Source organism: Lactuca virosa, chromosome 1 (genome assembly GCF_052849685.1).
Source record: "Lactuca virosa cultivar CGN04683 chromosome 1, Lactuca_virosa_CGN04683_v6, whole genome shotgun sequence".
Taxonomy (NCBI): domain Eukaryota; kingdom Viridiplantae; phylum Streptophyta; class Magnoliopsida; order Asterales; family Asteraceae; genus Lactuca; species Lactuca virosa.
In genome coordinates, this window is record NC_136426.1 from 29,517,236 (window position 1) to 29,531,351 (window position 14,116).

At 39.6% G+C, this 14,116-nt stretch overlaps 1 protein-coding gene and 1 pseudogene across 1 annotated transcript; one reads left to right on the plus strand and one right to left on the minus strand.

Annotated features, from left to right (window-relative positions):
- Positions 1-5,374: 5,374 nt before the first annotated feature.
- Positions 5,375-6,413, plus strand: LOC145161554 (protein MIZU-KUSSEI 1 pseudogene; annotated as a pseudogene).
- Positions 6,414-11,895: 5,482 nt separating this feature from the next.
- Positions 11,896-13,904, minus strand: LOC145112440 (uncharacterized). The gene is made up of 3 exons (XM_079048608.1): positions 13,898-13,904; positions 13,281-13,836; positions 11,896-12,079 (listed from the first exon to the last, which is right to left on the minus strand). Exons 1-3 carry the CDS (start codon positions 13,902-13,904, stop codon positions 11,896-11,898), a joined length of 747 nt encoding a protein of 248 aa, XP_078904734.1.
- Between the last annotated feature and the right edge of the window lie 212 nt (positions 13,905-14,116).

A 14,116-nucleotide genomic window follows, 5' to 3' on the forward strand; every position in this document is an offset into this window, starting at 1 on the left:
CTTCTTGTGTCCCCTTTGATTGCAATGAAAGCAAATCAGATCTGATGTATGGGTGGTGATGATAGCATCAGTGCAATCTTTCTAAGGTGCCCTGTCTTGCCGCACTTGTAGCAACCCGAACCACCCACTCTGCAAACCCCATCATGCGACCTGTCACATTTGCTGGCCCTTCGACCTAGAGTCGAAACCCTTGGGTTTCTTCGTTGAAACCCCAACCATCTGCCCAAGCTCCGCCTTCATCTTCCTTACGTGCTCCAGATCAATCTTTCGTTCCTGCACCCTGGATATCATGTCATTCAGAGTCGGGCAGGCAGAAAAACTAAGAAACTCCCTGATGGCATATCTCATCATATCATGGTATCGGGTCTTCCTCATTTCCTCATCAGCCACATACTGGGGTACCAATAAATCTCTCTCTCTCTCTCTCTAAACTTGGCGGTAATCTCTGTCACAGTCTCAATCGTCTGCCTCATGTCTAGAAACTCCCTAGCTAACTGTTGTACCTCAACAGTTGGTGTAAAGTCTGCTCGAAACCGGGTCACAAAATCAGGCTTGGTCAAGGCCTCAATGGCTGGGCCTCCCAAAGTATAGTCGACCTCCTCCCACCAATCTCGGGCTCGCTCCCTCAGACATCCTGCAGCGAACCTCACCTTCGACCCCTCGGGGCAAAAACTCGTCATATGGGCACACTTAATGTCAGCTATCCAACGCCCGACTGCGATGAGGTCCTTCACCTTATAGAAATCTGGTGCCCCACATCCCTTGAAATCCGTGAAGGAGAGAGTGCGGGCCCCAGACTGGCTAGCGTCCAAATCGGCCCTGAAGATCAGACGGCGATCCTCCATCTGCTTGATGATACCCTCCTTGATCGATCGAACATCACCGGGGTCACATCAAGGATGCCACTAGTAACATCGGATGCAGTGAAATCACGTAGCCTCTTATCAATCGGTTCGATGCTCGTTCCCGAACCTGATCCCGATCCTGAACCCCCTGCTTCATGACGTGTCACCGCCATACTGAAACATAACCACATAAACAATTAGCAAATACACGAGAAGGTTCACACTCTCAAGTTCCCTAGATTCATCGTGGTCTTCCTGGTCTCAGGTATAAATCCTGTGCTTCCAGCTGTACGAGCCCAATATTACCTTCTACACCTATTTATACCCTCATCAAGGACTACCCCGACTCCTCCAAGTCGCTCTTCCCATCTAGTACATTCCTCATACTATAAGGCGTCCTACACACCAATGCATCTCTCAGGGATTTCCCAAGACTCCCTTCCTCACCCCTCCTTCCTATTAGTTGCAGAAGGAACTCCCACTAATACCACCTAACTACTATATGGGCACAATTACATACTATCATTACTAGATAATTCTTCAAATGGCAGGTCCCACACTACAACGGTTGGACTCAAACAAGAGCTGCGAATAAAGTTAAACCTATCCTTCTAAAATTATCCAATCACAATAATATGTAACCCAACACATTCATCCACTAGTTAGTTAGTACCAACATAGTTCCCAAAAGCACAAAGCATGCAACATTCGAGCATCAGGCAATTCAACTCAGAACATAACCTATACATGTCATCCTATCAAGTAACTGATCTGATACCAGCATGCGAATCTATAAGCTCATACAAATAGACACATAAGGGCATCTCTCCTAACACTCTATCATGAAATTTTGAGCAGATCCTTAGCCCCTAATCTAGCATGCAATCATCATATCATAGCATAAAACATATAAGATGTATGGGTATTTTGGGAAGACTTACTTTAGCTCGGTTGATTGCACACATCACACCCCTTTTTCTTTTATTAAAATCCTTTGGTTAATGAATCTATTTGTGGAAAATCTACCAAACCCTAGATTTGAGTCCTTGCACACCCGAGAGTATGCCTGAGTCCCTCAAACCAAGGCTCTGATACCAACTAACATCCCAAAAATACAGATAAAAATTTTGTTTTTAAATTCACTCAAAACATGCGTTACTCATATCAAATCAGTCAAAAGTGTATCATAGCAACATATTATCAGAGTACAAATTCCCAAAATCTCAAAGTGCGAAAATAATAAGGTGATGCGGTGTGATCAGGTCGGGCCCTACCCCTTCGAATTGGAAGTACCTGAAACATAAACTAAAAGTTGTAAGCACAAAGCTTAGTGAGTTCCGCCAAAATATCACATACAATACAAACATACAACCAATCATATTTAGCTGCTTGCAATCCCCTTCGGTCTATTTCAACCAGATACAGTCAATCATATCTGGGTGCTTGCAATCTCCTTCGGTCTATTTCAACCGGATACCGGGTCTATTTCACCCCTTACCACTACCATATAATATCATAACAAAGAATCACAGAGCCATATAGCAAACACAAGCATATCTGACAGTTGTCATGAAGTCAACCATCATACTACAACATAAAATAATGGGTCGACATTGGTGCCTTCGACCCACAGATACAATGAAGGAAGCTCACCTCATACTGAAGACAACTAAATCTCGCACCCGAACTGTCGGAACTAAACTCCGCCTAATAACACAATAATAAATCCTAATTAACTGTTAAGATCCATTACTCAACTCGCGAGTCCAAGACCACAACCAAACCTCTTAAGGGCAAAAAGACCATTTTGCCCCTCCCATGGTCCAAAACCCTAAATCTTGACCAAAAGTCCAAAAGTCAATAAAAGTCAACTACCCAACGCGTACGTTGGGCGTACTCTCTTCCTACGCGGGGCGTACTTCATAAATCAGGCGGGATCGGGGTATCACTTGGCTATGCTGGGCGTAGCCAGTTGTATGCGGGACGTACTCTGTCTGACCCTAAAGACCAAACCAAAAAGGTCTTAATCTTTAAGACATGCATCCAAACATAGATCTGACCTTCTTAGAACGTCTTAACCCATAAACTATAAAACTTTAAGCCTTTGCATGGCTGAAAAGGGCTTAAACCTTAAAACTCTAACTTGATCCACACTGATCACCACCAAAATCTTGCATGGCTAGAAAAGGACCATCAAGCGACCATTTTTATGAATCTTCAAGACCTAACATGCATGAAAAGGACAACTAATATGATCTGGAGTGTCCCAAACTCATAATGGTCCAAACTTTGGGACAAAAAGCTCATAAAACACAATTATGGAGATCAAAAAGGAAACACATTAAGGTATAAACTTTATACCTTCAAAAGATGCACAAGGATGAGTAGTTATTGGATCTATAAGCTTGCAAGCGACACCTCCTTCTTTAATGGTCTTCTTCTTCAACCAATAAGCACCAAAAGTCACTAATAAGCTCCAAACTCTCACAAACAAGGTTTAAACTCGAGATTAGGGTTTTTGAGGGAAGGTGACTGATAAGGAATGTCCAAGGGAGGCATAAGGTGGTTTAAATAGGGAAGCAAACCCTTAAAATTAGGGTTTTGAGGTTGAGCACGTACGCCCGACGTACCTCACGTATGCCCAACATACTAGCAGGGCTTCCGCGATCAGATCACATGAGTACGCTGCGCGTACCCACATGTACGCCCAACATACTAGATGAAATGCAAAACTCACTAAAAATAGGACCAAATGTGCAAACTCCAATATGTTAAAGGCTAAAATGGAAATACCTTGTATCCGGATGCTACAAGTCTCCTCTAAGTTACGCATCTTTGACAAACTTTATTATAACTATTGAAATTACGTTTAAATATTTGAATCATACGACGCAACCGCACAATATCTTTTTACTCTTTCATTTTTTAGGTTTTGATTACATAAAGAACCACATGGTTTTTGGTTCTAGATTCACCGGTAACTCTAGGATCTTAAAGTCCAATTATACTCCCCCTTTTGTGCTCAATGTACAAACATTAAAGCACAATCTCACTACAAGAAATTCTTATTATAATGTCTTTACGGAATACTGGCATACACCAAGTGTGTCTATAATTTTTTGGAGTGCTATAAAAATATTCGAACAAATGATATCATTAAGAAACTTGGTTTATGGTGGATCAGGAAACCAATATTCTAAAACATTTAAGAACAAGAACATCTTTGTATCCATATTAATAACTCGACAAATAACAAAATCACATCTTTAATAAAAGTAGCCGTAAAAGTTTTATAGACTTGTCAAACTAATTAAACTATAATGTAACACAAAATAATAAAATAAGCTCACTGAATATGATGCAATAATATGGATCAATGGTATGAATTAGAGGGATTGCAAGTTTAGTTAACATAAAATATTTTTTAGAAACAAATAGTATAGTGAAATAGACAAGTTATAGGGCGCAAACGGCGTTATAAAATATAAATTACTTCAACACTATTTGTATATTCAACAGTGGCGGAACTATATGAGTCGTTGGGGTACTATAGCATCCAAAAAAATTGTTTTATGTATATAAAAAAAATATTTGTAAACATTATACCCCAGCTAAAGAGATAATATCATGTTTTTTAATGTCCTGGATATGATAAATACATAGAATATTTCTTGATAATGTTTGTACCATCATATAAAAATTTCCGGCTCCCTCATTCAAAACTACCATTAACAAGAAACAACCTGAATATCAATTTCAGTCCAAACTTGTTGTATTAAAGTTCTAATTTAGGTTATACAGTTTTAATTTAAAAAATTAAATTATAAATCTATTTTCACTTAACAAATAAGAATTATATGTAAAAAATAGATTGTTGCATAAAATATCTTTATGCAGTGAGGTTGCTTCTAGGAAACAAAGCTGTAACCTCCGAGCCACACGACATCACATAAATCGGCGCATCAAGGCTTTCCTCCAAACACGAGTTAACTGTATCAATATCAAAGACATGTTCGTGATAAATGATATATTATGGTTATTAAAGATCGAAAATTTGTCAATAAAATAAACTTTGAAATTTTAATATTGCCAAAATTTGATGTTATTTTATTTTCTACATTTAGTAAGGACCGACCTTTTATTGAAAAATGGCTAACTTAGAATCATATAATCTTACATAAGTTTTTCTAGAATTAAGAATTTTAGCAACTTAAATCATATAATCTTAAATAAGTTTTATTTTTTTTAATTAATATTTTTTTAGTAACATAAAACTTTAATCTCAAAGTAAGAATAAAAAATAACAATATTTTTATATAATAATAATATATAATATAATACAATTTACATCAAAGTTACTATTATTTTTTCAAAAGTTCATCAGAAGGCAGGCAGCAAAAATATGAAAATTGGGATTTTTTTTAATAAAGTAATGTGATATTTAAAAAAATAAATAGTATAAAAAAATCATAAAATAGTAAATTTAATGTAGTTTCCCCTCTAAAAATACCACCCACAAATCCATAAAAGAGACAACAATCTCTCTCTTTCTCTCTCTCACACACATACACACAGAGATACACACTGTTTAAGAAGTTGCCTTCTCCCCTTTTCTGGTTATTCTTTATTTCTTTTCTCATTTCCATACAGCCATGGCAAAGACCTCTATGCACTTCCATTGGTCAAATAAGGTCAGCAATGAAGATCAAGAAACCCCAACACCCATCAATCCTTGCCATAAACCCAACGTCAACCACGCCGAACCTCACAAACCACCACCACCACCTCCGCCACCCCTACCAAAAAAGAAACTCCAAGCTGTAACAGTTGCTAGATTCCGCTCAGTTCTTACCGCTATCAGGCAAAATAGAGCAAACCTTCAAAACACTCTTGGCCCTAAAGTTGTCGGAACCCTATTTGGATCCCGGCGAGGCCACGCCTACTTCGCATTCCAGAAAAACCCCACTGCCCAACCAGCTTTCTTGATCGAGCTTCAGACACCAATTAGTGGTCTTGTTAAAGAAATGGCTTCCGGGCAAGTTCGAATCGCATTGGAATGTGATAAAGAAGAAGAGAAGACGAAAAAGGTGGGTACTTCAAGAAAGCTTTTGGAAGAGCCTGTTTGGAGGACTTATTGCAACGGGAAGAAGTGCGGGTTCGCCGTGAAAAGAGAGTGCGGAGAAAAAGAATGGAGAGTTCTTAAAGCGGTGGAGCCGATATCAATGGGGGCTGGGGTGTTGCCGGCGGAGAAAACAGTCGCCGGAGAAGATGAAGAAACCATGTACATGAGAGCGAAATTTGAGAGAGTTATGGGGTCAAGAGATTCAGAAGCTTTCTATATGATGAATCCTGATAGCAATGGTGCTCCTGAACTTAGTGTTTATTTGCTCAGAGTTTAAGAATTCAATGCAGAATTTGGAAACTAAATCTAAGTTTTAGTTCTTAATTTGTAGCATGAGAATATTTCTTTTTCTCTTTTTCTTTCTTCTTGTTATTAAAAATGGAAAAGGACGAGTTGCTTGTAATTTGTAGTTTTTGAGGGGAATGGGATACATATTATTAACCAAATTTTTTTATTTCGAATGATCTAAAATGGGAAAAAAAAAAAGGTTGGTAAAGTATTTATTTATTTGTTTATTGTAAGAAATTACATGATTTGGGATTTATTGTATGAGTAACCATAATATTTGCACATTTTTAGCAATCACACTTCACTATACTTCTTTTTGTGAACATTTAGGGGAAGGTTTGAATGTGTTGAAATTTTGATTATTGATGTCTTAATTCAAAAACAAATAATTTTACAATGTTTGATAAATTATGATTATTTACGTGACAAACTAATTACATTTAGAGAAGGTAAAACTTTGATTCGATAAAAGGACTTTTAATATAAAATATAAAGAGTATCTAAATGTCAATCTTTAACTTTAATCATGTATTATAATTATTTGTTTCTAATTTTATAAATATCACAATAATAAAATAATAATACTGATTCATTGTATTCAAACTACTTTTAGGAATAGATATGAAAATCGACTTTGTGGGCTATTTTTTATAACAAAATTGGGAAATTTATTAATGTTAAGTGCAACATGGCATGATGATTAAGTTCAATAATTAGTTTGATTCTCATTAGTATTTTCCAAACTCATGTGATTATTAAATATTTAAGATTCTTTTTCACTTGGAAAAAAACAAAACTAGAGAACAATGAATAAAATAAATGGCACCAACCCAAAGACCGAACTCTTTCTTTATGCATTTAGGATTTCTCGAAGATTATTTTTATGTGTATCCTTATGAGGAACTAAAAAAAATATAAACAATAATTCTACATTATTCAATTAAATTTATAATGAGACCGTTAGTCCTACACATTTATAAAAGAGAGCTTGATGAGCTTTCTCCAAAAAAAAAAAAAAAAAAAAAAAAAAAAAAAAAAAAAAAAAAAAAAAGTAGCTTATGCTAATGGATAGTTAAAGAAGTGGATTTATTACAAAAAAAATTCCACACATTTTTATTAGCTACAATCCGATTAACCATTAATGCGTATAACATTAATTAGTTCCCACAAATAGAGACAATTTTGGGCAAACCCATTTGGTAAAGGATTTACCATTTAAATTGGAGGTCTCATTTTCTAATCCAGACGTTGATAATTTTTAATAAATTGATGATACTAACTTTAACCACTAACCATCCGTTTAAAATAAAGTTCCCACAAATAATATGACTATTCCATGGATGTGTTGGTACTTCTAAATGCGTTCCATGCTTGGGTAATGCGCTCTACCATGAAAGATGCATCCTTGATGTTCATGTTTGTGTTGATCATGGAGGCTCAATGATGCGTTGTTATGATGTTGGATGCGCTCTACGCATGGTGAATGCTCCATGTGCATTAGGTACATGACAGGTAGCCACACACATCCCTCAAGATTAAATATTCTAGAAGCAGCTGCATGACGTATTGTGATTGGATGATTCCGTTTGAGGTCTATTTTTATATGTGAATCACCCATCATAATTACAGTATATCTATGATTTGCCTATAAATTGATTCATATCCCACATCAACATTCAAATGCGAGATACGTACCTGTATGAGTGCATAGATTTCAAGAGAAAAATAATTATAAGGTTGGGAGAAAATTCAAATGGGAGATACGTACGCGTATGAGTGCACATATTTTAAGAGAACGATCATTGTAAGGTTGAGAACATATTTGCAATACAAGAGACTAGAGAGATTCCTTTTGTTTGGGAGCTCCAGTAAGATGCAACATTTTGTGAATGATTGTGATTGTTCTTAAAAGATTAATAAAATCATCTCTCTCTCTCTCATCCGTGGACATAGATCACATCGATCAAACCATATTAAATACTATGTTCAATTTTACGTTAAAGCTTATTTGTTTGTGTAAAATTGTTTAACTTGTTTTGTTGAATCCCAACAATATTAAAAAACTAGGAAAAATAAAATTTGTGAAAATTTTCCCCATTATTTAAATATTTGTCGTATTTTAGAAAGTTATGAATAATGGGAACCAATTGGCCAATATGGCGAGGGTTTATGCACGTTGTCTAAACATACAATGGTTGTATACAACAAGAAAAAAGAGTAACACGGACGACATCTGATTGGACGAGTTGGATGTCACCCTATAAGACTAAAGGGAGTGGTTGCGGTTCTACCACAGTTTTGCCACGGTGTCAAAAAGGAACAACGCCCCTAGTGTGCGGTTTAGGGTGCGGTTTGGCCGCACTTTTCTTCTCTCTTTCTATATATATATATATATATATATATATATATATATATATATATATATATATATATTCCATCTTCAACTCTCTCTCTCTCTCTCTCTCTCTCTTCTCCTTCTTTTCTTCTTCCTTCTTTTTCGGTACACCACACCTAATGTGTGGCAAAGACCACACAAAAGTATGGTAAAATTGACATGGAGTCCATGTGACATCTACGTGGCATAGGAGGGGGTCCAATTCTTGTGGCACCACTCCCTCCAGCCTTACAATTACCATTTAGGAACTCGAACAATTCAATTTATTCGGTTTGTGGCAAAAATAATAACAATAATAATAAGCCCAATTGTAACACCTCAAATTTCAAACCAAAATTTCATTTTTAAATTACCCAAAATATTGTTCATAAACTAAACCATCAGAAAATTACAAGTATCAAATACAAATCATCATCGCAAATATCAGAGTGCCACAAAATGCCCATTAACAAAATCTCTCAGCGAGTGTGTACAATCAGACCTTCGCCTTCCCGCGACCCTCAGAAGTACCTGAAACACATATAAATAACAAATGTAAGCAAGGAGCTTAGTGAGCTCCCCAATATATCTCATACAACACAACACATAAAGAGTTATGGGTTATCAGCAACCCTGGAGACTACACGAAGTCTCAGTGGGCAAACAACACGCCTTGTGGGTTATCAGTAATCATGGAGACTACCCGAAGTCTCAGTCACACGTAAACAACATAACACAATAATAACAACTAGACCCAGCTTGTCATCACAGATACAACTATTCTACCACACATGTAAGAATAAGTGAGGATACTCACCTAATACTGATGATTGATAAATCTCACTCCCGAACTTCCGAAACTAGACTCCGACTAATAAACACAATAAGTAACCCTAATCAGTTAAGGTCATTATCCTGAATCACAAGTCCAAATCCCACAACTACGCTCCTTGAGGGAAAAAATACCATTTTGCCCTTTCCATGGTCCAAAACCCTAAATCTTTTACCTAAGTCAAAAGTCAGCAAAAAGTCAACATGTCCAACGCGTACGCTGGGCGTATACTCCCTACGCGTCGCACACTCCATGAACAAAATCGGTCGGGGTCAGGCCTGGCTACATTGGGCGTAGCCAGAAGTACGTTGGGCATACGCGGTCTGATCCCAAACTTAACTTCTTAACGTCTTAATCGTTAAGACATGCAACCCAAACTCAGATCTGACCTCAGAAGAATGTCTTAACCCATAAAGTTCATAACTTTAAGCCTTTGCATGGCTGAAATAAGCTTAAACCTCAAAACCTTAACTTAAACCATACTCAAACCACCACACTCCTGCATGGAAAGAAAGGGACCTTCAAGGAAGCATTTTTATGATTCTAGATGACCTAAAACACATGAAAGGACAGCTAATATGTTATGGAGTACGCCATACTCACAAAGATCCAAGCTTGGGACAAAAAAGGTTCATAATAACCCATTTAAGAGATATAGAAAGAAACACACCAAGGTATAAACTTTATACCTCCAAAAGATGCACAAGGTGAGGTAGTTTCTGGATCCACAAGTTTGCGAGCAACACCACCTTCTTCAATAACCTTCTTTTTCAACAAGAGAGCACCAAAATCACTAAAAACCTTCAAAATCTTCACAAAAAGGATGATACTCGAGATTAGGGTTTGGAAGGAGTTTAGGCAGTCTCTAGAAGGTCCAAGGGAGGTATAATGTTGATTAAATAGGGAGCAAACCCCTAGTTTCTGAGCTAGTACACCCTGTGTACCGCATGTACGCCCAACGTACTAGCATGTAACCTGCTTGTAACGTTTACAAGGCTTGATCATGTACGTTACGTGTACCTCACGTACGCCCAACGTACGGGCTGAAATGCAAAGATTTTGATGCAAGGGACCAATAATGAAAAATGTTTGAAAATCGAATGTTACAATTCTCCCCCAATAGAATCAGACTTCGCCCTCTAAGTCAGCCTCAGAAAACAGATCAGGGTAGTGCTCGCGCATCTCATTCTCGGGCTCCCAAGTCCACTTCGAGCCTTTTTGGTGTTACCACTGAAATTTGACCAAGTTCACTACCTTGTTCCTCAAGGTCTTCACTCTCCTATCCGGAATCGCCAATGGCCTCTCGATGTAATTCAGGCGGTCATCGACTTGAATGTCCTCCAAAGGAACCATAACTATCTCGTCAACTATACACTAATTTAACTGGGAAACATGGAAGGTATCATGAATCTAAATCAACTCCCCAGGTAGCTCCAACCCGTAAACCACCTTGTCCACACGCGCCAACACTCTGAAAGGGCCAATAAAACTGGGGCCCAACTTTCCCTGCTTCCTGAAGCGAACAACACCCTTCCAGGGTGATACCTTCAGAAGTATCAAATCTCCTACCTGAAATTCTATCTTAGAGCGTCACCGGTCCGCATAAATCTTCTGGCGACTCTGGGCCATCAACAATCTCTGTCTGACTTGTTGGATGAGCTCGGTCGTCTTAAGCACTGTCTTAATGCTCCCCATAACCCTTTGACCAACCTCGCCCCAACAAATAGGAGTCCGACACCTCCTTCCATACAGAAGCTTAAAGGGAGGCATACCGATGTTGGCATGATGGGTGTTGTTATAAGAAAACTCAGACAAGGAAGACAGGAGTCCCAAATCCCACCAAAATCAATGATGCAGGCGCGCAACATATCCTTGAGTGTCTGAATAGTCCGCTCGCTCTGCCCGTCGGTCTGTGGATGATAGGCGGTACTGAAATGCAATTGGGTTCCCAACTCTACGTGAAACCTCTTCCAAAATCTAGAAGTAAAACGAACATCCCGATCTGACACAATAGAATTCGGCACCCCATGCCGAGCCACCACCTCCCGAACATAAATCTCAACTAGTTTCTCCATTGAAGAGCCCTCACTTATGGCTAAGAAGTGAGCACTCTTCGTCAAACGGTCAACTATCACCCAGATAGCATCAAATCCCCTTGAAGTCTTCAACAATTTTGTGATAAAATCCATTGTGATCTGCTCCCACTTTCCACAGTGGAACCTCCAAGGGTTGTAACTTGCCGTGAGGGCGCTGGTGCTCAGCCTTGACCTTCCGGCAGGTCAAGCGTCTCTCTACAAACCAAGCCACATCCCTCTTCATACATGACACCATTAACTATGCTTCAGATCAAGGTACATCTTGGTAGCCCTCGGATGAATGGAGAATCTCTACTTGTGGGCCTCCTCCATGACACCATTAACTCCTGCTGTCGATATCAAAGGCTGAAATCTGATCGATCAACCGCACACTTTTCCGATTTTCTTCCTTTATGGCCTCTGACTGTACTTCTTTGATCATTTCCAAAACTGGGGTCATCACATTCATCCTCATACACACATCCTGAATCGGGGTACCGACCGCCCTCCGGATCAAGGTGTCGGCTACCACATTGGCCTTGCCTGGGTGATACAGAATCTCACAGTCATAATCTTTCACCACATCCAGCCACCTCCTCTGCCTCATGTTCAGGTTAGGCTGATCCATAAGATATCTCAGGCTCTTGTGGTCCGTATAGATGGTACATCGAAGTCCATAAATATTGTGGCGCCAAATCTTGAGAATGAAAACCACCGCCCCCAATTCCAAATCATGGGTGGGATAATTCGCTTCATGAGGCCTCATCCGCCTCGAAGCGTATGCAATCACATGCCCCTCTGCATCACCACAACACCCAATCTGAAATGGATGCATCGAAGTAGACCACACAATCCTCAAATCCCTCAGGGAGGGCAAGTATTGGTGCCTCACACAATCTCTGGCGAAGAGTCTCGAATGATTCTTGCTACTCAGGCCCCCAAATGAACACAACATCCTTCCTCGTCAACTTAGTGAGAGGAATAACAATCTTGGAGAAGTCTCAAATGAATCTCCGATAATATCTCGCCAACCCGAGGAAGCTTCGAATATCAGATGGAGAGTTTGGCACTTCCTACTGCATCACCGCCTCTATCTTGGCTCGGCTAACCAGGATACCGTCCTAGTTGACGAGGTGTCTTAGAAACTGAACCTCGCGTAACCAGAAATCACACTTGGAGAACTTGGCATAGAGCCTCTCCATCCTCAAAACTCCGAGAATCTCGCACAAATGCTCCTCATGCTGCTCTCTGTCTTCGAATATACCAAACTTTCATCGATGAAGACGATCACCGATCGATCCAACATGGGGCTGCACACCCGGTTCATGAGATCCATGAACGCCGCCGGTGCATTGGTGAGTCCAAAAGGCATCACCACAAACTCGTAATGTCTGTAACGAGTTAGGAAGGCCGTCTTCTAAATATCATCCTCTCGCACCCTCATCTGATGGTAACCAGACCTCAAATCGATCTTGGAAAAACAAGATGCCGCCTGCAACAGATCGAAAAGATCATCAATCCTCGACAATGGATAACGGTTCTTCACCATCATCTTGTTCAACTCCCGATAATCAATACACATCCGGTGTGAACCATCCTTCTTCTTGACAAAAAGGATCGGTGTTGCCCACATAGTTCCTGAAGATGAGAGGATAACTCCTGCATCTCAGGAGGTGCAAGACGATATGGTGCCTTGGCAATTGGCGCCGCACCATAGATCAGATCGATCCAGAACTCCACTTGCCTCTTAGGAAGCACACCAGGTAATTCCCCTGGGAAAACATTGGGGAACTCACGCACAACAGGAACATCAGAAATAGAAACCAATCTCTTCTCATCAACCTGAGTATCCACTAGATATGCCAGATAACCCATACACCTATGCTGTAAACTTTTCCTCGCCCTGGCGGCTGAACAGAAAGATGATCTTAACCTAGTTCCCTCGCTGTAAATGGTCATCACTCCCCCACTAGGATCTCGAACCGTCAGCATTTGTCGATCACAATCAATCAGGGACCCAAACTGGCTCAACCAATCCATTCCCAAGATAACACATACATCTCCCATCGCAATAGGGATAAGCTTTATCGGATATCCAACACCAAAAATCTCTAGTACACAACCCCAATAGATGTCAGTAGTGGAGACCGAACACTCATCAGGTATAGAGACTCTCAATGGACTGCTCAAGGCCTCCCGTACAATACTAAAACCACGACAAAAAGATGATGAAACAAAAGACCGACTTGCACCCGAGTCAAACGGCACAAGCATAGGTACATAATTCACAAGGAAAGTACCTAACAAGATCAATAACATAAGAAACATAAATAAATCAACAGAATAATAAAGAACACATACCAGCCATGACGTCTGGAGCTGCTCAGGCCTCCTCTACTGTCAACTGAAATTCTCTCCCTCGAGCCCTGGGAGCCTTGGCCTTCCCCTACCGGCCATCAATAATACACAAGGTCACGGGGGCCGGAGTCTGAAACGCCCTAGATGCAAGATGAGGACACTCGGCCCTCAAATGACCTATCTTGTTGCAATTAAAGCAAATCCAAAATCCCTTGGGGCAAT